The sequence below is a fragment of the Polyergus mexicanus genome, unplaced genomic scaffold (assembly GCF_030449975.1).
Source record: "Polyergus mexicanus isolate NDT 795.1 unplaced genomic scaffold, iyPolMexi1.0 SCAF_4, whole genome shotgun sequence".
Lineage (NCBI taxonomy): Eukaryota > Metazoa > Arthropoda > Insecta > Hymenoptera > Formicidae > Polyergus > Polyergus mexicanus.
In genome coordinates this window covers 10,040,219-10,063,005 of record NW_027223324.1, presented here as the reverse complement: position 1 = coordinate 10,063,005, position 22,787 = coordinate 10,040,219, and the positions used below count along the sequence as shown (strand labels likewise).

The 22,787-nt window shown below is 35.9% G+C and overlaps 3 protein-coding genes across 4 annotated transcripts; 1 reads left to right on the top strand and 2 right to left on the bottom strand.

Moving 5' to 3' along the window:
• Positions 1-1,836: 1,836 nt before the first annotated feature.
• On the bottom strand, positions 1,837-3,169 carry LOC138932872 (microsomal glutathione S-transferase 1). Its single transcript, XM_070295117.1, has 2 exons — positions 2,821-3,169; positions 1,837-2,356 (listed from the first exon to the last, which is right to left on the bottom strand). The coding sequence occupies exons 1-2, from the start codon at positions 2,932-2,934 to the stop codon at positions 2,033-2,035; spliced, it is 438 nt and encodes a 145-aa protein (XP_070151218.1). The 5' UTR covers positions 2,935-3,169; the 3' UTR covers positions 1,837-2,032.
• Positions 3,170-4,787: 1,618 nt separating this feature from the next.
• On the top strand, positions 4,788-17,877 carry LOC138932871 (ubiquitin-conjugating enzyme E2 R2). The gene is made up of 5 exons (XM_070295116.1): positions 4,788-5,666; positions 10,978-11,064; positions 14,683-14,780; positions 14,868-15,002; positions 15,763-17,877. Exons 1-5 carry the CDS (start codon positions 5,493-5,495, stop codon positions 15,983-15,985), a joined length of 717 nt encoding a protein of 238 aa, XP_070151217.1. The 5' UTR covers positions 4,788-5,492; the 3' UTR covers positions 15,986-17,877.
• A 205-nt stretch (positions 17,878-18,082) lies between these two features.
• On the bottom strand, positions 18,083-22,522 carry LOC138932867 (OTU domain-containing protein 7B). Of its 2 annotated transcripts, none has more exons than XM_070295104.1 (9): positions 22,297-22,522; positions 21,109-21,345; positions 20,770-21,028; positions 20,504-20,654; positions 20,054-20,425; positions 19,636-19,952; positions 19,405-19,563; positions 19,257-19,329; positions 18,083-19,192 (listed from the first exon to the last, which is right to left on the bottom strand). In XM_070295104.1, the coding sequence occupies exons 2-9, from the start codon at positions 21,329-21,331 to the stop codon at positions 19,097-19,099; spliced, it is 1,650 nt and encodes a 549-aa protein (XP_070151205.1). In that variant the 5' UTR covers positions 21,332-21,345; positions 22,297-22,522; the 3' UTR covers positions 18,083-19,096. The 2 variants fall into 2 exon arrangements, with proteins under 2 accessions (XP_070151205.1, XP_070151206.1); XM_070295105.1 differs by lacking the exon at positions 22,297-22,522 and adding an exon at positions 21,853-21,939.
• Positions 22,523-22,787: the final 265 nt, after the last annotated feature.

Below are 22,787 nucleotides of genomic sequence, written 5' to 3'. Positions count from 1 at the left end.
TATATATATATATAAATGTAAAATAGTATAATTAAAAAAAATTGTATATATATAAAATTTAAATTTTGAAATATTTAAATATATAATTTATGTACACATATTTGAATTTCCTTTAAACGAAAATGTTTTCTTTCTGAAGAAATTTTCTTATTTATTAAAATCAAATTAATTATGCTAAATTAAATCGATTAATAATATATAGATGACAAACGAGACTGATTAAGAAAATACATTTAATCGCGAACCTTTCAAGAAATTATCGGCATAAAGAAACTGAAACTTATTCCAATCTTCGATAAGACATGCTCCTACCTTGCTATGCAAACCGTTGCACGTGAGTAAGAATCGTTCAACTGGCTTTTCTATTCAGACTAAAAGAAAAAAGCTTGATCTTCAAAGAAATTGAGGTGTAGGTGTAGGGAATGACCTGCCCCCGCTTGATTCTATTCGCATGTATCTCGGGTATCTGTGTTTGTCGTCGGAACAAAGGAGAAAATTGCACGGATATAGGATAAGAAATTTCTCCTACGTTATTCAACCGCCTATCACTCTGCCTATTTTAAACATAATGCGCTTCTATACATGTACAACAATGTACACGATAAAAAAAATGACATACGTGATAATAGAAAAAAAAAGCATTCTAGTATATATATACGATATATGTATCTAATAATAATAATAATAAAAAAAAAAGTGATATATAGCGTGTAATGTATAGTCATGTGCTCATCAAATTGTAAATCATATTGTTTTATGTTTAGTATTTTTACATTTTTTTGTATTTTATCACTTGATAAGAATATCATGCTTACCTATGATCGTATCTCTTGATCGCTTCGCAGTTCAGATATCGATCCCCGCGCGAGAAGCCCGAATTTTAGCGCGATTCTTGATTTTCGCGAGTGTCTGCAATTCCGCATTTGCTGCATCAACAGATCACGCCGGCAAGAATTCCGCGATTTAACGCGGCAAAAGTACGGATCAAAGCATATTCGATCGTTGAAGGACGTTACGGCACCGACGACGACGACGACGACGACGACGACGACGACTAGCACGTCACAGACGCGTCGCGACGTCTGACATTCCCGCGTTTGTCGGCGTCGCGGTGCCGCCGTCATGACGACCGCGTATGATAAAGTCCGCGTATGCGCCTTCAAGATATGAGTTAAGACGCGTGCGCGAAAAGCTACTTATGCCAACATTATGCAGATACATTAGGTTTTTTTAACATATATAAAGAAATCGTTTCGTAAAATATAAAAAGGAATAATATAGAATTAACAGGCGAAATTATATATGCGAGCGTTATGTAAATATGTTGAGTTTTCCTGGATATCTAAAATCATCGTATGTAAAATATAAACAGGAAAGCGATAAAATTAGAAGGCGCATTGATATGCGATAACCTTGTCGTGTTTTGCGCAAACAAGTCAGGAAAGAAGTTCTTCATTTTGCATTGAGCATAGAGAACTAATATATACATTCAATTTGACAATGTATATATGCTAGTATATATAAGAATAAGTGTAATATATTATATATATTATGGTCGATATTCATAGTCAGTTCTTATTTCAAAACCGTCTTAAGTCCGCGTATGCGCCTTCAAGATGAGTTAAGACATGCGCGAAGAGCTACTTATGCCAACATTATGCAGATACATTAGGTTTTTTAATATATATAAAGAAATCATTTCGTAAAATCTAAAAAGGAATAATAGAATTAAGTAATGTTTTAAGATACTAATACGGCTCTGTGATTGGTTTAGCACATCTTAAGACTATCTTAAATATAAGAACTGACTATGAATACCGGCCTATAAATCATATATTTTAGGAATGTAAAATATATATTTTTTTTTTAATATGACAACAATAATTATTTTATCATCAAATGCTAAAATAATATCTTACATCTAAATATTTTTATCGTAAATGCTCCTATTATTACCCATGCCCATATTAATATAGATAAATATTTATCTATAAATATAAAACTTTATCAAAAATTATATCTCTGTATGAAATTAGGAATAGTATAACAATGTGGAAAATGCTTGATAAAACGTAATTCCAAATCCCACAAAGAAAATTATCACTCTTGTAGGTTGTTGCTTCATTATAACGTATGAAATGGTATAAAATATTCGGGCAAGTACAAACGTTTGTATCAACATTTTAGCTAACCATGGTGAAGGTCCAGTACCTAACCACAAATATGTGATTACAAACCATGGCAGAATATTCTCCAGATCGTTCAAATGAGCCCTTCGTACACGCTCCACATCTGGATCATTGTACGACACTTTGCCTCCGTGTAAAAATGTGGTATCTTCTTCATTTAAAAATATCTATAATAATTGTCACAAATTAATTTTATTCTGTGTTTAGAGCCTAACATTATACAAATTTTAAAACAGAATATAATAACATCTAGTTTTCTTCCATAATTAAATTAAGGAATAAGCTCAAGAAAAATATATTTATACTACTTTTTAATATTATATAAATTTTAATTCTTTTCTAAAATATATATATATATATATATATATATATATATATAGTCCTTAGTAATAATTTATATCTTTATTGAATTTTCATTAACAGAAAGAAAGAAGAGAATATAGGGAGAGAACATATTATATTTTTATATAAATTGTACTGTTTTATGTAGAATAATATAGTGATACAATTTATTGCAAACCTATTAAAAATTGTATCACTTGTTTATTAAATAAGAATATATATATAATATCAAAAATAATTTGCAAAAAAGGGAGAGATTCCGGCATTTTATATATGTTTAATTGATTACCTTCTTTCTAAATCGCTGTCGTCCAGTCAATGGCAGCATGGCCAGCATTTTTAGGACCAATATGCTGCCCCAAAAACCGAACACCTGAAGCAATTCTGAACTTATATCAACCATTTCTTTTTTTCGTTCAGACACGTCTTCAAAAGTATTGCTCTTCGATTGTAATATAGGCGATTAGACGTTTAGACCTGAACTCTGGATCACGTTTCGTACCAATCTAATAAAAGACGAACTCCAGTCTAAAACGCAATCTCATTCGCAACCAACACTACGCAGCACGTTCAAGAAGGGATACGTATCTTCTGCCTCCCGCTCCCACTATATATGTACTTCGAGATAACTTCTAAGTCTGCATATGTATGAGATAAAAAAAGATAATGCGTATAACTGTATATAATGAACAAAAAGGCAATTATTTGCGCGAAAGAACATTGTGAAATGATCTTAGAAGTAATGATCGTGAATGGAAAGAATATTTTTATCTTTCGCTCGTTTTATTTATTAGCAGAATTATCTCGAAATATTTCCTTACCGCATGATCACATGCTTCTATGTTATATAATTCTAGATGTAGATATATATATAATTCCAATTGTTTATGAGATTGATACTGTCATGTTGAAAATATTACAATCGATCATTGATCATATAATCCACAGGACAGCAATATGTGATTAATCAATATGATTGATTTATTTAGGATATATAAAAATCTCTATAATATAGGAGTCTATAAGTTTTATTTTTAGCGAAATAACAAATAATTTTTCTGATAGCATAGAAACGCGCTATTTTTCGGAATTGAAATATTAATCGATATTTTTAATGATTAAATTTTTTTTCAGATACAGTATTTTAAACGTACTTTATCTAATGAATTATTTGGTATTTACGATATACAGGATCTCTCATTAAAGACTTATGCAATAAAGCTCTTACATATGATTTTCAATATATATATATATTACATTTAGCGTTTTGTAATATACTACATTCGAAATGAAATAAATATATCTTAGACTTTGTTGAAAAAGAAAAAAAAAATGCAATTAAAGAGGAAACTTACAAACGACGTGAGATAAATACAAGCGTTACAAAAAAATAGACGAATTAAAATAAATCGACAATTATTCTTTGTACAATGTTAAATTTCTAATCTTCGATAACAAGAGATGAGAGAACGTTTTTATATTCTCGAATGACACGTAAATTTTTTATAAATATTTGGTTGGAGGTTAGCACAGTCGTGTCACGTCGATAACCTAATGGAAGATTTACACTATCTCGAATATTCAAGTCTGATGTTCAACAGAAGTGTGAGTTTTAACTAGACATTATTGTCCCTAGAAAACGAACTCTCCTATTGGTTATTGCATGTCGTACATCGAACGCAGTGTGATTCCTCCATAATTTTGATCCTAAGGCATTTTCCAGCAAGAAAACACTAGTAGATAAGAATGTTACGCAGTTGGCTATGAAATAGAAAATTTTTGAAGTATCGAAAAATTTCTATGGCTCAATCATTGTTGTCCAAAAGCAGCCGCGTGTCGCGTGCATGTCGCATAATCTACCGCGTGAGTGGCTAGGTTTATTGATAATTCCAACTAATCATTACTTCGAATACTTTATATCCATTGGAAACGCTCCATTTCTCTTCGTCATCTGGGAGGTGAACGTTCTAATATTATCGAAGAAGATTCTCGAAACGACCACGTGCAAGGTAATGAAAATGCGCTGCTATGGTCGGTCAGTATAGTAGAGTCATTCGGACCAATCCTCTCGAGTCGCCATTTTAAGTTAGTTTGAGAATTGTTTAATAAATAAAATTAATATCATCTATTACTTTTTGAATAAACAGATCATTACACAATTATTATCAAGTACGTTAAGAAAAAAAAATGGAATTTTGAACATAGTATAAGCGTGTCGATATTTATTTCATATCTTACTTGAACATATTCTTGTCTTTGTCTAAAAATTGCACCAAGTTTTCTTTTTTCTCTATTTTCATTTGATCTTTTTTTCTTTGTTTTCGCTGTATAAGCGATATGCGGATCGAATACGCATCGGACTTGCTTCCCTAGAAAGATATTAGTATCGCGCGGCTGTCAAAGTTGGCGTTTAAATCGAGCGACTCTAGCCGAAATCGAGCCGAAGTGCGCGTGCGCGTCGGCCGCAGATCGCTGACGCAGGGAGTACGTCAGCTGTTTTGTTAGGCTCTCGCCGAGGAGACGTGCGTGTGCGTCCGTCAGCGTCAGAGGAATGGTATTGTATTGTTGACTTGGTGGGGCATCCTTCTCTCGCGCAACTTGCGTCGTTGTACGGTAACGGACGCGCTCCTTTGTTCGTCGCGTAACGCGTCCGTGAGAAAAGACTGCGCGAACGATTCTGCGTGCGACGAGAGAATCGCGAAACGCGCGCGTGTATCCGTATTTTGTGCGTCGTGTATGTGTGCGCGTGTGTGCGCGGGGGCTCGTGCTCGACTCCGTTACTACGGAGTCGCGCTTATACAGGAGAGGTCTTGTCCGCGATATCCCGCGGGTGATCATCGTCACAGGTGCTCGTTCGACGACTCCGTTCGACGCGACAGTAATCGGGACGTTCTCGCTCGCCCGGCGGGATACTAAGACCGCGCGTTGCGTGATATTCCGCGAGAGGCTCGAGCGGAGAACATGGCACAGCCGACGAGTAGCGCGTTACGGGCGCTCGCCCTGGAATACAAGAGCCTGCAGGAGGAGCCCGTCGAGGGCTTCCGCGTCAAGCTGGTTAACGAGGACAACATGTTCGAGTGGGAAGTCGCGATCTTCGGTCCGCCCGACACTCTTTACCAGGGAGGATATTTCAAGGTACGTATTGCCGTATTGTCGTGCTGTTTATATTGCGTATTGATATACCTTCCCTCGTATATGTATATGTATTTACACGACAATCGGGGATGTCTAGATTTGCGCGACGTCGTTCTTGGTTATGTCGATGACCATTCGTCGCGATCGTTCCCGTTTTTTTCCGTAACGGATTATATATGTATATCAAAAGAGCTCGTCGATTTCAACAACGCATCGGGAATTACATCGGTCGGTACGCTTATTTTCCAAGAGACAGAGAGAGAGAGAGAGAGAGAGAGAGAACGGCATTCTCTTTCTCTCTTTACCACGGAAAGCACGTAAACAAAGGAGTACGAGATATGGTGGCTTTTAAAAATGTTGCATGACGAATTACACATTTCACTTTTTATAAAACACGTATATAACGTAGGTATGTGATATTATTGAGCATCGTTTCGGTTTGCCAGAAAATTCATACGTACAAGTTGGACTAATGACGCTATCCCTGATATACAGTGTGACGTACGATCTTGCGACTTATTGCTAAATGATGATTCGCAAACTGAAAATACGTTACGAAAATTCTTATTCAAGATCGAAAAAGACAGCAGAGCGGAGAAAGTTCACAAATAAATTTCATACAATTTACAATTATATACAATATTTAATCAATAAGAGGGAATTCGAGTCGTCCTGTGTAAATCAATAAAATAAATTGCATCGATAATCGAAAATCAGGTGACTAGATTTCACATACTTCTAAAAAAAAGTCATTTAATTATCTGTTTACAGAGGTTCGAGTCTTCTTAAATATAAACTGTTACGAAATATAATATTATAGTTTAGTAAATACAATTTTGTATGTAATATATACATAATTATACATTATTAAGATAATGATGATAGTTATCATCAATATCTGCGAACTAATGTCTCGATAATAAAACGAAGTACGAGTCTTTTGTTATCGTCAAATATTTACACGGGTGACATTGCGAAAATTCGCGTTCGCCGCATATGGTCGATCGTTTTATTTGCCATCCTTGAGCTTTAATGTTTATCTCACGGAAGCTTTGCATTTCTCTGCCAAGAGAATCGTGACAATCGTACACGCGCGAGTCATATTGAGACTACCTTGACCGGCAAAGTGACAATTGTTGGCAATAGACGTTTTTCCCTTTTCTCTCGCTCTTGTCGAGAATTTTACCCGAGCCTACATTAATATCTGACAGAATTGGAGATGTCAAATAATGAGGCGATAAACAGATATATCGACTTTAAATTCGTGAATGTTGGTCTTAAAGCCGCGTTCGTGAGAACAAAATTTGATGTAATTTTTCGCCTCTGACGTCACATGCCAATAGAGTTGCAGCAAGGAGAAGCGAGAGAGGCTTAAATGCCCGGCCAGGTTAAACGTCAGACAGTAGAATGAGTTTTCTGCCATTGCCGTCGCGGCTGTAAAGTTTTTTTTTTTTTTTTTTTTTTGCATGTCTCGTCTCGCATGTCCGCTTTCTAAACCACTCTCCGCCTCGTCGTGAACGCGAATGAACGCCTATTCACGTAACGCAATGTATCTTCCCACAACGTAACCACTGGTAACGAGTGTCGTGTGTGTTTCTTGTAAAACCGCGCGTACACCGTATATACATGTAAAATTGCCTCTCCGTGCGGTTATATTTCGAAAGACTGCGTCCACCGTGGATTAATATGTTATATCCACACTTTATACCGTAATCGCGTTATCCCTTAACCGGTGAATGCTCGCTATGTGCTCAGGTAAACAATCGCTTTCATCTTACGCCACGTTTGAAGTATCTTCGTGAATGAATAACTTTACGTACCTGCGTATCATTGTCCAGAGAGTACGACGGATCTCTCTCTCTCTCTCTCTCTCTCTCTTACACATTTCCTTTTATTTATAGCTTCTCCCGTAAATTTGAGATGAATTCTTTTCATTATAAAAATATTTTCACTCATTAAATATATAACCTTCGAGTTATAAAATAATCTTTCTCTTTTGTTGCATATAAACCTTGGGGATGAATTATACTTGATAGAGATATGATAACGTTACATGGCTAGAAACGTAACTGTGACGCAATCGAGGCTTATGAAAATCAGAGGAGAGCGTTGTATTGAGCGATGCGTGCCGATAATGCAAATGTAACGTTAAATGAATTGTGCATGCGCGCAATTTGATCGGATTACGTCGTCTTCATCCATTTTTAACCATCGTTGCCTGTTAAAGTGAAACGGAAAATCTCAAACGCAATTCAAAACCGTTTTCGAACCTTTCGTGACCCTGTGCGTATTCGAGTTATGTGTATACATGTCTCGCAATACCACTTAAATATCAACACCTCATTCGCATTTTAATAGCATTGTATGATATTGGCTCTTATATTCGCTCGATCGTAATGATGATCGCAATATGTTTTTACAAAGCGATCACGTTCTATTTATCAGAAAGCCCCTTGACCAGAATTTATGCACGACTCGCGATAAAAGGCGAAGAGCGCAACGCGCGGCTTGCCAAGTTACATAAAATGCCATCGAGCGTTGTCTCGATTCTATTCCTGGGTGCAAACAGGCTCTACCGATCGGCACGGCCAACCGACTTTCACCTAATCTCATTCCGTTTAAGACGAATGTACGCCGATCCGTCTCGTCGTTTGCACGAAACGTCGATCTGAAATCATTGAACGCGGAGACTTGGTCGTATCATTTTCCACAAAGTTCGTCTCTCCATCGGACTTTATCCTTTCACTTCGCGAAGACATGGCGGGAGTCCCACGAGTATCAAGAATTTTCGCGATTATATACGATTGCTAAATCGATAGCCGATACGGAAATTATGGGAAGAAATGATCGCCAATTTATTCGGTCCTGTAATTTTAATAAAAAACATTTACTCATCGAATGAATCATAACTTAATAAGTTGAAAATAATATATAAAATTTTCGAAAAAATTGATTTTCAAAATTGAAAGATTAGTAATATATTATATGCTTTTTTAAATCGAACGATCTCTAACGATCTTGTATTATATGTTATGGAATTTATTTTCATAATGGTTATTAAAATATCTATGAAAAAATGTTCATTATTGGAAAAATAAAAAATTTATTTTGAATTTTTTATGCATACAACTATTTTTATTAATACCTTGATATGTTAAATCATTTTACTAAATGTGATGAACTTTTATCTTTATGTATCAATAATTATTGAGACGAACCTGATAATATATAATATGATATATAATATTAGAAACTATTCAAGCTTAAAGAATGTAAATACGTTATTAATTGTTCAAGTTTTAAAATCAATTTTAAACTTGAAAACGAAGCTCGATATAAAAGAAATGTTGCTAAGAAAAAAATTATTTTTCTCTTTTTCTCTATTTTCATAAATTGTGAAATAAAGTTATACGAAAAGAAATCTTTACAAATTACAGATTATACATAGATACAAATATGTAAGGTATAATATATAATTCTATCCGATAAAAATGAAACATGAATAGAACGAAAAATATTTAAATTACCATAGTTATTGATGTATAAAAATATATATAATAGACTTGATGGATAAATTTTCATACTCTTCGATGTACTTTATAAACCCCACTTTATATTTCCCCATCGTCAGAAATAAATTATATTATATATCTTTTTATTGCCTCTTCCGATGTTATTTCTAAATTGAATCTCGTAAAATAACTTTCGAGCGAATGGCAGTCCCGTTTGTAAAAACATTTGATCAAATCGATCAGGCGTGACTCGATTCGATAGTTTGAAAAGTCGCCATCTACCTCGTGTTACACAACGTCGCGTTACGATGACCAGCGGTGCTTATTGTCGAAGTAGGTCGCGAAAATTTGTAGGTCACATTGTAGGTGGAATTGCGACGAAAGACGACGAAGCGATAGTTCCATACCGGAGCAATCTGCAAAGATCCTTAAAAATTGCGATCTCCCTCGCATAAAAAAGCGTCTTTTACACTTGTCATGTACAATATACATATGAAACGTTGACATATGAAATCTCTATATTGTAAAAATAGAAAGCCCCTGCGTTATGGACAATTCTCGGAATATTTCTTCCTGACAATGTCGTGCAAGATCGCACGCTGATAATCGTGATCGATAATGCGGTATCGCATCGGAAAACTCGGCGGGCGTTTACATTATTTCACGATCCGTAGCAAAGCAACTTAAATATCGACGAATAAAATGAACGAATAATTTAAAATTTTTCATTGAGGAAAAAAATCGTCAAAATCACGTCAAATATTATTCATCGCATTACGAAAGATGAAGGAAAAAAAATAATCTTTTCAACAACGAACCGCTAGTTTCGCTCTATTTGAGAAAAATCGAGAAAGATCGCGAGCGTGAAATATCAAAGCGACGACGCTATATCAGCTTGCATATATACGTGAACCGTTCCGAGTAGAATTTTCGTGACACCGTGAGTTTGTAGTCACAGTAGAAAGTAGGTTAATTCTAGAACGCTGTTATCCCGGAGGACGAGGTGGATATTTGGGCCATGACCAGGTCGCGATCAATATAGCGTTCCGACGAAGCGAAGCCTGCATCGAACGCCAGATGCCCATTTCGCCCTCCGGAATGAAAATCGATACCGTCGCGACTGCCTCGGAGATTCTGAATTCGATCGAAATGCCAAATCTCATCGACGTCGCGCTCACGTCCCAATCTTTCTCTTTTACATCTCTCGCCTTATGTTATATCGGCTACGCGCTAGACAGCCATGTTGCTCCACTTTCGCAGCATCGGAGAGAAGAGAGTCCTATGTCTTTATTCGTCGATTATACGGAGCGCTTCGCTTCTACCGCATTGATTCGATCGATTTATTTTTATATATATCAACGTAAACGTCTCTCGTTGATGGGAAAGAGGAGAATATTGTTGATTGCAATTTTTTTTTTTTTTTTTTATCTTTGCATTTTATCTTTGACGAAGAGTTTATTTGAAATTATACGAAGAGCGCTCTCTCGATGAAAAGGAACCAGTTTTTTAAAGACCCGTATAGACGGGTATTAAAATCGGTATAATTTCAGCGGGTTCGAATTTCGAGACAGAAATCGTTTCCCACGTTGATTCGCGACAATGGCTGAACGTAGGCTACATTTCTTTTCGCACGTATCGCGGATATTGAACTTGGTACGAAATTATAACGATTCCAATCCCCAGGATAAAGATGCGTAGACTATGCGTGTGGGTGTCCCGACGCCGGAATCGAGCCGGAGCGAGCGTTATATCTCGAGTCGATGTATGATTGACCGTGTTCGATTTTCTTTATGTTTCAGGCACACATGAAGTTCCCGCCCGATTATCCGTACAGTCCACCGAGCATTCGTTTCATGACAAAAGTTTGGCACCCGAATGTATATGAGGTGAGTGAATATATACGGGAATTATCGATCCCCCGCATTCCTTCTCCCCCTCACCCCCGTTTCGACCCTTTCCTCGCCCCGTGGCGTATACGTGCGTGTCTTTCCCGTCTCTCCCTCGCCGTCCCTTTTCCGTTCATCCCGTCTCTCACCCCGCCTCTCATCGCATCGTATAACGACCGTCCCGTCCCGTCCCGTCCCGTTCCGCGTCTGTGTCCGCCTCTCTTTACCTTCCACCCTTCGCCGCCATAGCTTTTACAACCATCAGCTTTTACATCGTCACTTTCAGCGCTTGTGAAACCATTCCGGATCGTCCAAATCCTCCTCCCGAGCCGGTCGCCTCTCGTCGAAACGTAACGGCGAACGGCGGGGGGGGGGGGGCGGACGGCTGGAGCGTAAAAAAAAAAGAAAGTAAAAACAACAGTCGACTCGAAAAATTGCGCATTGCGTAATAGTTTCTCGCTCGAGGTTGCATTTATATTGATGTATCTCTCATCGCCACCGTGTTCGCGGTACGTCCGGTCGCCATACCATACACGCGCGATATTCAACGTTCGTAAAATCCCTTCCTCCCCCCACCCCCCCCCCCTCCTCCCCCTCGTTTGCGCGCTATTCCCGTTATTTCGCCACATCCGCCGACGTGTGAATTCGCGTGACGATTAGCGAGGAACGAGTCCGATGCGCGACCGCTGATAATAATCCGCGAGTACTTCTTTCTCGAGGAAGTAAGTGGTCGTCGTCGTGTTGTTCGTCACTTTGAAAGCATGACGATCGTTTGCTACGCGGCGCAATTAAATCTCGCCATTATTTATTCTCCTATTCCAGCTTGTTATCTGTATAAAATGAAATATTAATTATAAGTAAAATAGAATATATATTTCGAAGTTTTCACATTTATGAGATTCTTATCGAAACCGGGAATCGCTTCTTTTGTCTCACGATTAAAATTTTCGCGAACGAGGAAAAGGAAAATTTCTCCTTCGAGAGATCGAGATGATCGTCGAATGAGAATGCGTATTTATTTCCGCGTTCTTCTCTTATACGATACGTATTTAACGATGGTACCATTTGCCTTTGCACAAAAGTATCGCATTCCCATATGCTTATCGACCTCGCTTGTTGCGTTCGTCGCATCTCCTGCTCGCCGTTCGTCGCGTATGACCCTTCGGAGGCTAGCGAAGCGAAGTCAATGACCGTCGAAAGCCCGTGTGTGGACATCCGTGTCCACTCGCCCGTCGACGATAGGGATGCCGACAACGAGAACGTGTTATAAGTAACGAGGCAAACGCGAGTATCTTTTTTTATTTTTAAGTCTGGCCTGTCGAAGAGAAAATTAATTAGAGTTTACGGATAAATCACTCTCTCTCTCTCTCTCTCTCTCTCTCTCTCTCTCTCTCTCTCTCTCTCTCTCAGCATCTCCCTATTAGTTACATACAAAATAAAATAGATGACGTATATATCACGGAGAAACAAAGACGAAAGCGTAAGCAAATATTTATAATAGATACGTACGTAATGTTTGTAGATGGGTAAAAAATATTTTAATCGTTAAATTGCAGAAAAGAAATTTCTTGCTCTATTTTTATATTGCTCGAGTGTATTTCACATGTGCCTCGCGCATGTTACATTAGTATGAATTTCCTCCTATCTCGACTCGAAAGCCCAAAACGGTTGACCTGTTTGCTAATCGATTGATAAGCCAAATAAATAGCTTCTTGTTACACAACTGTAATTATTATGCATTACAAGTATCTCAACGTTAGGGTCTTATTTCCATTGTATATTCAAGACGCTAAGAACATATGTATGTTTAATATTTGTATCTCATTGTCAGTATACATTTGGATACAAAATATCTAGTGAAATTTACTACACTCTATATATCATTTCCGTTCTTTACATATTAAATGTGATTATAAAGCCGCGTTAACTACGGGAATGTAAATACAAGCGATTCAACGGGACAGACGGTAAAAAAGTAACTCTCTCTCTCAATTATACAAAAAGAAAATTAATTACGTGACTCGTATCCGCTTTTTCTCCGCCGCGTAAAATTTTATTTCGGTGACAATCTATTACACATCGGCGCAAATTCTCGAAGAAACAGCATCTGCTCCAATATATAAAGATGTTTCGCAAAATCGAAGCAGATCGTTGTAGAAAGGTTACCCGGTATATACAGTATGTACGGTGTTTTAACACGTGTACGATTCGCTCTTCTCGCAGACCAACTTTCCCCGTCGTGAAACTCATATTATTTAAACGTATGTACGTGAGTATTGCCACATTATGCGAATCTTCCACAGTCTACGCGTAAACAATCGTCGGCAATGTATAGTATAGATATAGTATAGTATAAACTATCGCACGCAGTAGACAAAGAATAAAAAATACAAAGGCATTGTCTAATTTAGCTTCGTATATGCAAAATGATTTTGACATCAAACCATTATATATATAAACAACGATTTAAAGTTATAATTATAAATATAAATAAAGATAGAAAATTACAAATATAAATAAAATATAGAAAATCATATTAATATATATATTATAAAGTCAATTTTATCTTTTTTTAAACTTACATATTTTTACGCGAAAGAAAAAGATAGTATCAACATACAAATTCGGGAATAGATATATACTTTCAGTCTCTCTCTCTCTCTCTCTCTCTAGATGGATCCGAAAGTCTACCGATTGTAATAAGCGCAATCTTATGTACGTAGCCGCTTTTACATACAAATGCATGCGCGAACACAGCGATGCTTATCTCGTTGTCGGTCGTGTCAAGTGCCGGGCATTTACTCGGAGGAGCTCGCCTTCGCCTTCGCGGTTTATTACGAAGTGTTCGGAGCTTCGAGCCACGGTGAAACCACGACGCACCTTGTCCTACTTGCCGAACGTCTTCGCGCAGGAGAGATAGAGGCGATCTTATGAGGAAACGTGCGCGACGAGATCTCGCAATTTTTTTTCTTTTTTTTAACGACATTTACAGAGCCACGTTTTTTTCATGTAATGATTTTTATATATATATATATATATGAGATGTCGCGCGTTAACATATACGCGCACAATCTCAGCTTCAGAGATCATCTCGGAAGTTTCTCGTCTTCAAGTATGGCGTAGAGCGCATGAGATGATGTCTTCGATGATTTTTCAATAAGCACGCCCGAAAAGGTACCATGTCCTTCGAGTGATGATGTCTTTTCAGAGGCAACGAACGCGGAAGAAGGTCACCGAGGTGTAATCGTGCTTTGCACGGTGTGATTCTCCTTAATTTCTCTCCATCTTCTAAAAAAAAAAAATCATAATAAATTTAATATATTTAGAAAATAGGATTATACATAAATATCTTTCCAAGATGATGCGCGCGAGCCTCCTTTTGTACTCTTAAGTTTTAAATAGTTGTTTAATATATATAAATTCGGCAAGAGCGAGAGTAAACAAGCAAACGTATAATGCGATGAGCAAAACTTCTGAAAATAACATGCGCGAATTTCGTTTTGTCGCGTAACAAGACAAAGCATCTATTATTATTAGTCGCGAAAATCGAAGAAAGGTGGGCAGTAAAAATGTTAAGAAAATCGATACAGGTCTGAGAATCTTTCTTTTTTTGTACAGAACGGTGATCTGTGCATATCAATCCTGCATCCACCCGTAGATGATCCACAAAGCGGCGAGCTGCCTTGCGAGAGGTGGAATCCAACGCAAAATGTCAGGTAAAATAAAAAGAAAATAAAAATTTTCTTTGTAAGAGTAATATAATTTTCGAGACTCTTAGGATAATTAATTGATTTTTGTGTCAGAACTATCCTGCTCTCGGTGATCTCGTTGTTAAACGAACCCAACACATATAGTCCTGCCAACGTGGACGCATCCGTCATGTATAGACGTTGGCGTGATTCCAAAGGGAGAGACAAAGAATATGAAAATATCATAAGGTAAGATATCATCAATAATGCTGTCGCGTGACGTCACGCGGTCGCATAGAACTTTGTGCGCGTTTTCGTTAGAATTACACCGCCAAATTGGATCCATAATAACGTGCTAAAAGTTATATGTGATAGATAGCTGCGGAAATGGGCGCGAAATTATTAGCAACATAATGTAAACATTTAAAGACTGGAATAGTCACATAAGTCTATTTAGGAAAATTATTATTATTTACCTCTAACTATAATCAAGATAAGAACGATTGTTTAAAAATAATGATATAATTTTAATATAATTTGCATTATAAACGATATGCATTGAGTCTTGCGCTTTTTCCTGTCATTAAATTATACATAAATTATGCATTCGATCGTTACATAAATATGTATAATTGAAATTGTATTATTAAAAAAATATATATGTGTACACTCAATCTCATATAAAATATAAGAATATATATCAGCGGCAGCGCACTTGATAAGGCAGTATCTAGATAAATCTTAAATCTAGGATAACTTAAAAACGTGAAATCTTGTTTTTAAATATATATATATATATATATATATATATATATATATATATTATAATTGTTGCAATTTTTGGGAATTTTTTTCCAATTTAAAGGAGTATAATTCCTATAAGTTCACTCTATATTTTCTATAATTTTTTTTTCGCTCATTAAGAATATCTGTTGCGAGCATAGGCCACAATGAGCTAGATAATATTTTGTCAATATATATTTCATGCCTGTGTTTTCTATTTATATAGGAAACAAGCCCAAGCTGCCAAAATGGAAGCCGAAAAGGAAGGTATCGTTGTGCCCATAACTCTGGAAGATTACTGCATAAAAACTCGAGCGAGGCCAGCCGAACAACAGCTAGACATGACAGATTTCTACGATGACGAATATGAGCTAGATGACGATGAGGACGAGCAGCTAAGCGCGACCGATTACGAGGACGGCGACGATAGTGGCAACGGAGAATCGTGATCCATTTCTTAAATAATATTAATACAACAAAAAAACCGAACCGCTAATTATTATATAAATATATATATATATATATATCAGTTCTGTATAGATTAATAAATTAATGAGCTTCTAAACCGGATGATCTCTCGCTCTATTTCTCTTTTCAGGACGCGCTACAAAAATTCAAGTAAGCATTCTCTTGGCATAAGAGAATCAAATACTCCCAAGAACGATTTAAGTAAAAAATTATATATGTCTCTCTTTAAACCATCGTCAATTATTATATGTTTCTTTGAAACAAGTCGATTTCGTTATCATAATCATAAGTTTTTGTTTGTGTACAAAAAAAAGAAAAGTGAGTTAGTCATATAAGTCTATGTACTACATATTTTCATATTTTTTAAGTTTTATTATATACAGAGTAATATGGGCTGTTTGTTTGTCGATGGTTTGTGAAAGACAATTGGTCTGCTCTTTGCAGCTGAACTGGCTGCACTGGTTCAGAGTTTATCTTTTTCTCTCCCCATTGGACGGAGAAAGATGGGCTCTGAACTGGTGCAGCCAGTTCAGCTGTAAAAAACAGACCTAATATTTCTTAATCCTCGCACTTCCAAAATATTTATCAGATTTATAGCACATTCAATCACTTATATAATAAGTTTTTATTTATGTTTTTATTATGTATGTTTAAAAAATTATTTGCTTTTGTATATAATTATGCACACAGTATACGTATCATACATTAAAAATGTCATAAACGGCCCCCTTCCTTATTTGAAGAAGGGAAAGACGTGAAAATGAAAAAGTGAATAGAATAATCACAGGTAAAAAATAGCCCTATTTTGGCTGAGCGAGGGTTAAGAGAAAAATTAGAGTGTTACTAACTGTTGTACGAAATTAGAGAATCTCGTGTTTACAAGCTCTTTAATTTAAGTAATATGTGCTACAGTATGGATATAAGTACTATGAATATATAGGAGCACTTTGCTTGTTGTGTTGTGGCTGTCACTTGAATTTTTCAAATAGAAAATGGACCAATTGATTTACCTTGCAATGAAAAACATTCGATAATAAAAATGGTCATATGTAAGTACTATAAGTACACATCTTTATATTGGGAATCTAGTTTCATGCCATGTTTAAAGTTGTAAATGGTACATCAATTGATCCTAATCGTAATGCTTGTGTCAAAATTCAGTTTTTTGGGGGATAATTATTTATGTTATAACACAAACTTGTCGAGAGAGAAGAATTCAATATAGGAATAAGAGAAAAAAAAATAAGCTGCCGAAAAAGAGACCTGTTAAAAGTTATTAATAATAAATTTCGCTTCTCTCTCACATTTTCTAGGAGATTTACATTATTAATATTATTGATATTATTATAATTATTTCTATATGAACGTACATACATATATCAAGCGACGATGTAATCGATTCGATATTTTTATCTTATAGATTTGGCTGCAATTACAAAGCGAAATTAACAACAATTATATTAATTATCTTTTCGTGAGTTGTTGAATGACAAACCTAACCGCAATATTAAGAACGGATAACTCTCCTCTTTTATTAAAAATATTTTAATTTTAATTGTGAACAACACTGTGTCTTGAGAAACATAACTTCTGATAGAACTTATACGCGCATAATGTTACAGCCACAAAGTTACTTTAGCTTATGATTTTTTCTTTAGGTTCTCTTGTTATTAAATATGATTTTTTTCACAAAATAAAGCTTTCCAAATGAACTGGATTAAACATAAGTTTATCACTTAAGTAAGAAAGATATATCGGATACAGCTAATCGACTCTGTGGTAGTGTATCTGTGCTTGTATGACTGATATTGTAAATAGTATATGAAACTCAATTTTAAAGACACAAAATATATAAGTGGTATTCTTTTACTGATTTCTTTATTAGCAATTAATTTTATTGAAAGTCCAAGAGGTGGGATGTTGAAAGTGTTTAAACGATAAAATAAAAACAAAAGGATATTTAAATTTCATTATAGCGTCTAAAACATATACTCTGCACTTGTAGTAATATATCATTGTAGCTAATATATAAATATTCTCCCTAGTTCCTTCAATATATATTGTAATATCTTTTCTCATTTTGTTTTTTTTCTCTATCTATTTAATAATCAGAAATATGTAAAAATTCTGAATATTGACATAATTTTATATATTAGACACTTTTATCTCCTTTTTTTTTTTGTACATATATACCAACAGAAAGATTTCTTCGCACAATTATTAATAAAATTAACGTTATACTACTGCACATGCTTTGGCGATATGTTAGTGAATGTAAGTAGCTAGGTAGATAATGTGTCAGGTAATATTAATCGTTTACAATTAATTATGACCTTTTTCACACGATGATAGGCTAATGCGAGAAATATATGTAAATACATTTTATTATGGCAAAATACTGGGTTTGTGTATCTTCTTAACTGACATATATTTTTCTTTATACAACGGTAAATGATGACCTGGTGTATATAAAAATATGGTTTATTTTTCACACAGCTTACATACACAGCAATTGCACAGGACAATGAGATTATAAATATAATATTTTCGCATCAACCTTTGGAATCCACAAATAATTATAAAACACTAATAATTATATATACCGACCACACTCTATAATTGAAAACTGTGGAGGTAGTTGTGGGTGTAAAGGTTTTTATAACTAGTATAAAGGAGTATTTCCATTTTTTTGTTCCGCGCATACACGACAGAAAGCACAATATTGAAATTTTTTTTAAAAAAAGGGAAGAAAAGAAAACTTTTGTTCTCTGATTGCTAAGTTTGTAAATTTTTTATCACATGAAAATGCGATGATGTACTATAAACGCATTGTCAATTACTTGAACTCTGTGCATCTGATATGCCGTTTTCGAATGGAAAATATCAATAAATACAAGAAAACACGAAAAAAGAAATAAAACAAATAGCGTAATGTTACCGACAATAGGTTGGTGGGATATTTTTCATAAGCTTTATATCTCTTGTATATCTTATATCTCTAATATTATATTAATATTATATTAATTATTTAATAACTTAATTCGAGCGATATTAAATAGAGATTATTGTCATGTGTGATTAAGGACGGTTGCTTAACTTTGATTAGCCCAGCACTGCGAGCAATAGTATCCATTTTCCGGTGATCCGAAGAATTGGCAATGTTCGCTGCGGCACTCCTGTACAGTGCCCTACATATAAATAGTACAATTTTACTCAAGAAATTTTATTCCTTTTGAGAGTTGTTTGACATACCTTATTCTTACTACTGTTCCAAATCTCTGGCCCCATGTTATTTGATGGAGATTGGTCATTATAAAATGTGGAGCTATGGAAAAAATATTGATTTATGGATCGGAATCTCTTGATGTACGGTTAAGCGATTTACATTTTGCCATCTTACTTCGAAAGATAAAGCGTATGATCTTTATTTGTGTTAGTGGGTAACAATTTGCTAACGCTCGCATGACTATCGCGATCGCTGGCAGCATAAAATTTAGATTTTCCAGCACCATAATTCAATTCGCTACCCGTATCGTCTATCTGATGATCCTGCAAATATCTATACACAACATAAAGCAAATCTATGTAACCTTTCTTCAATACAACAAAATCGCATAATTCGTCGCAATACCTTGCATGGGCACATTGTAGATAATTCTGAAGCATTTGATCCACGAACTGATGACGTCTACTTTTTATCCTCACACACAACAAACCTTCTGTGGAAATTCCGCCGCTCGAAGAAGGCGGGCTTTTTGGCCTTTTGTTAGTCATAGACCATATTTTTTTACTGACAGATTTACCAATGGAACCGAATTGTTTCGCGACCTCTAACAGTTGCTTTGCTGTCTTTGACAAAGGACCATCTGTATCGGAAAGCCTGTCAATATCTTCGGATGTAAAACTTTGATACTCGCAGTCCAAATACTGTCGCAACAAGACCTCCATCTGTGTGCAATAAAATATAAAGAAGACTCTATTATTTTACTAATTAATAGAAATTATTTTGCCATCAGTCTATTAGTAAATATACAAGATGATTAACGTACAGTATCTTGTGTACAAGTTAACAACTCTCGTGAACCATCTACCCAATCCCAGTCAGGACCAGGATCTACAGCGAATAAGACTGGCAATAATTTTCCTGTATCTGGATCCACTAGTGGTATACTGACACCTTCGCCGCATGCGGTGCCATAGTCATTGCATCTGTCTACAGTCACAAGTGGGGAAAAATGAGCAGAATGATACGCTAGAAATAAAGGAGTTCTATGACAATCCGAAGGTGGTACTTCCAAAGGCAAATACACTCCACCAAACGGAATTGGTGCTAAGGCTACTCCATCAGCATCCTTCAGCATAGTTTCTGCAATGACTATTATAGGCCTTCTTAAAGCATGGGCCAAGGTTAAAACGTGTATCTAAAACGAAAACAAATTGTGGAGTTCCTAAAATAAAGCAATCCTTATTGGACGAGGAGATGGGAGAACGTGTGATACCTCTTCGAGACTCTGATAAGAGGCAGCGGTTTGGTTTCTGATTGTAGGAGAGGCCATATCCACTATACTTTGCCATTCTGATAGCCATTCCGCTTCCGTATACGATAATCCAGCAGCTGCATTTAGACCTGTTTGCCACCATTTCCACCGCCTAAAAAATATGTATATATATATGTATATGTATATTATATATATATATATGTATACGTATATATATTCATACATTATTTCCATTATCTTTAAGATTAACATCTTTCATTTTATACCTAAAAAGAGCATGTCTATATTCTCCTTTGGTCAAAGTATTATGCAATGCTTCTCTTAAGGTAAGTAATCTATCATGAAAACCCCACATCCCCAATGACGCAGCATGAAGTAGACAGTTGCCATCTCCTGATGTTGCCAGTGGCCAAAGAATTCTGGTGCTTCCACTTTTGTACCACCAATTTAAACGACCTGCAGCTTCCAAGGAACTTAGACATCCATTCTCTAAAAGATCCTTCTCCAAAAATTTGCGAAATGAATCTAAATATGAAACGTCAATCGCATGTTAACCAGGCAACTTAAAATTTGCACGACATTCACACTAAAGCATAGAGAAATACCTGGATATACAGATAAGTCTGGCAATGAAAATGTGTATTCTGGTGTATCAAGAGCCCCTAAGGCTGCCAATTGCGAGCGGGCATAAGACACAATTGCGGCATTTTCAGTTGCACGGGAGATACCTCTAGTTAATTTCTTTGTAGTACTCCCGGTGCTATCAAGGCCATTATCAAGAGTATTCTCACTCTCCAAGCCATCATACATGGATAAACCAACACTCATAACCCGGATGTATTCTGTCAATGAATGATAAAAATATTCTGTATTGTGAAAGATGAGTCATCAGTTAGCATTGGAAAGATATCAAAAGTTCAATCTATCTATTACACAGATAGATGATTAATTCAAAATTAATTCAATTAATATTACTGCAAATTATTATTATAATATTAGTTTTATAATAAATTGATTAAAATTAATTAGACAATTAGGTAATCTGTAATAGTTTCTTAAATCATTCTTTGAACATTTTATTGAAAAATATATATTTAATAAATTTTGAATGTGCGTTTCTAAATAACGCATTGAATTTCCATGATTTTTTTTTTTTTTTAGAACAAAAATTAAAACGTATCCGGATTAGTCTATTAAATTTTGACATTTCTGTTATCTGTATAACACCAAATCTGGATTAAACATTAATCCAGATAAAAATCAGATCTCTTTGCAGCGTCTACTCTTAAAATCGGTAATAAAGCAACAGTTTTCTATATAGCTATGTATTTGAAGCTGTATAAACAAACGATGCAGCCACGAGACGGTGCGACGACGAAATACACATTCAACAAGGTCACAAGAGATTCGTAACCGGCCACGATTACGCGCGAATGTCACACAGCCGAGTAATCACGTGCCACTATACATATCATATATATATATATATATATATATATATATATGTGTGTGTGTGTGTGTGTGTACGCACATACACATGCAACTTACAGAAATAGGACAAGGTTTCGCAACGGTACTTTCGATGAAAAACGTGACGCATGAAATCGATCGCGACGCAAACCAGGAGTATACCTTCTTAAAAGCGAACAAAATTCTCTCTTTCAATCGTCGCTTACGTGGATATACGTACATAGTTCAGATACCAGATACCAGAGACGAAACAAAAGAGGGAGAGAGGGAGAGAGAGAGAGAGAGAGAGATAGAAAAAAAGAATGGATACAAGAAATGCGAACCTTGGGCCGTTATTTAATTAGCTCGCGAACACAACGCAATAAATCAGCTGCGGATTTTTTGGCCGATGTTCCAGTCGATGTCACGATGTGTATCCTTCTCATATTTCGCTCGGGCGATCCGCCTGAAATCCGCCGATGACGAATCGTGCGCGCGAGGGGAGACGAGCGCGGATCAATTTGATCGGAACGATTATAAACACGGCGACATAACCTAAATCTTAGAGCCCGCCGTGGTCTCGGAATAACAGAGAGAAGCATGAGACGAGAGGGGCCAAGCCGTTTTTCGTATGATGCTTTTTCTAGGTGGTACAGTAGCGCCATCTAGATCCATTTTGACGTAAAATGGATTCAGTTGACGCTACTGTATCAACTAAAAAGAGCGTTATACTAAAGTACGGCGACGAGAGTGATTTGCATTCTCATTAGATGACGCCACATAAATGATTTGTATTTATTTATCGTCAATATGTGGAATTTTCGCGAGACGAAAG

Coding starts and splice junctions, on each gene's coding strand:
- LOC138932872 (XM_070295117.1), bottom strand. CDS start 2,934: ATGGTTGATATAAGTTCAGAATTGCTTCAGGTGTTCGGTTTTTGGGGC. Junction 2,357..2,820: donor GACAGCGATTTAGAAAGAAG/GTAATCAATTAA, acceptor CAATTATTATAG/ATATTTTTAAATGAAGAAGA.
- LOC138932871 (XM_070295116.1), top strand. CDS start 5,493: ATGGCACAGCCGACGAGTAGCGCGTTACGGGCGCTCGCCCTGGAATAC. Junction 11,065..14,682: donor GGCACCCGAATGTATATGAG/GTGAGTGAATAT, acceptor TTTTTTGTACAG/AACGGTGATCTGTGCATATC. Junction 15,003..15,762: donor GAATATGAAAATATCATAAG/GTAAGATATCAT, acceptor CTATTTATATAG/GAAACAAGCCCAAGCTGCCA.
- LOC138932867 (XM_070295104.1), bottom strand. CDS start 21,331: ATGAGTGTTGGTTTATCCATGTATGATGGCTTGGAGAGTGAGAATACT. Junction 19,564..19,635: donor CTACAATGTGCCCATGCAAG/GTATTGCGACGA, acceptor TGTTGTGTATAG/ATATTTGCAGGATCATCAGA. Junction 19,193..19,256: donor GGAACAGTAGTAAGAATAAG/GTATGTCAAACA, acceptor ATTTATATGTAG/GGCACTGTACAGGAGTGCCG.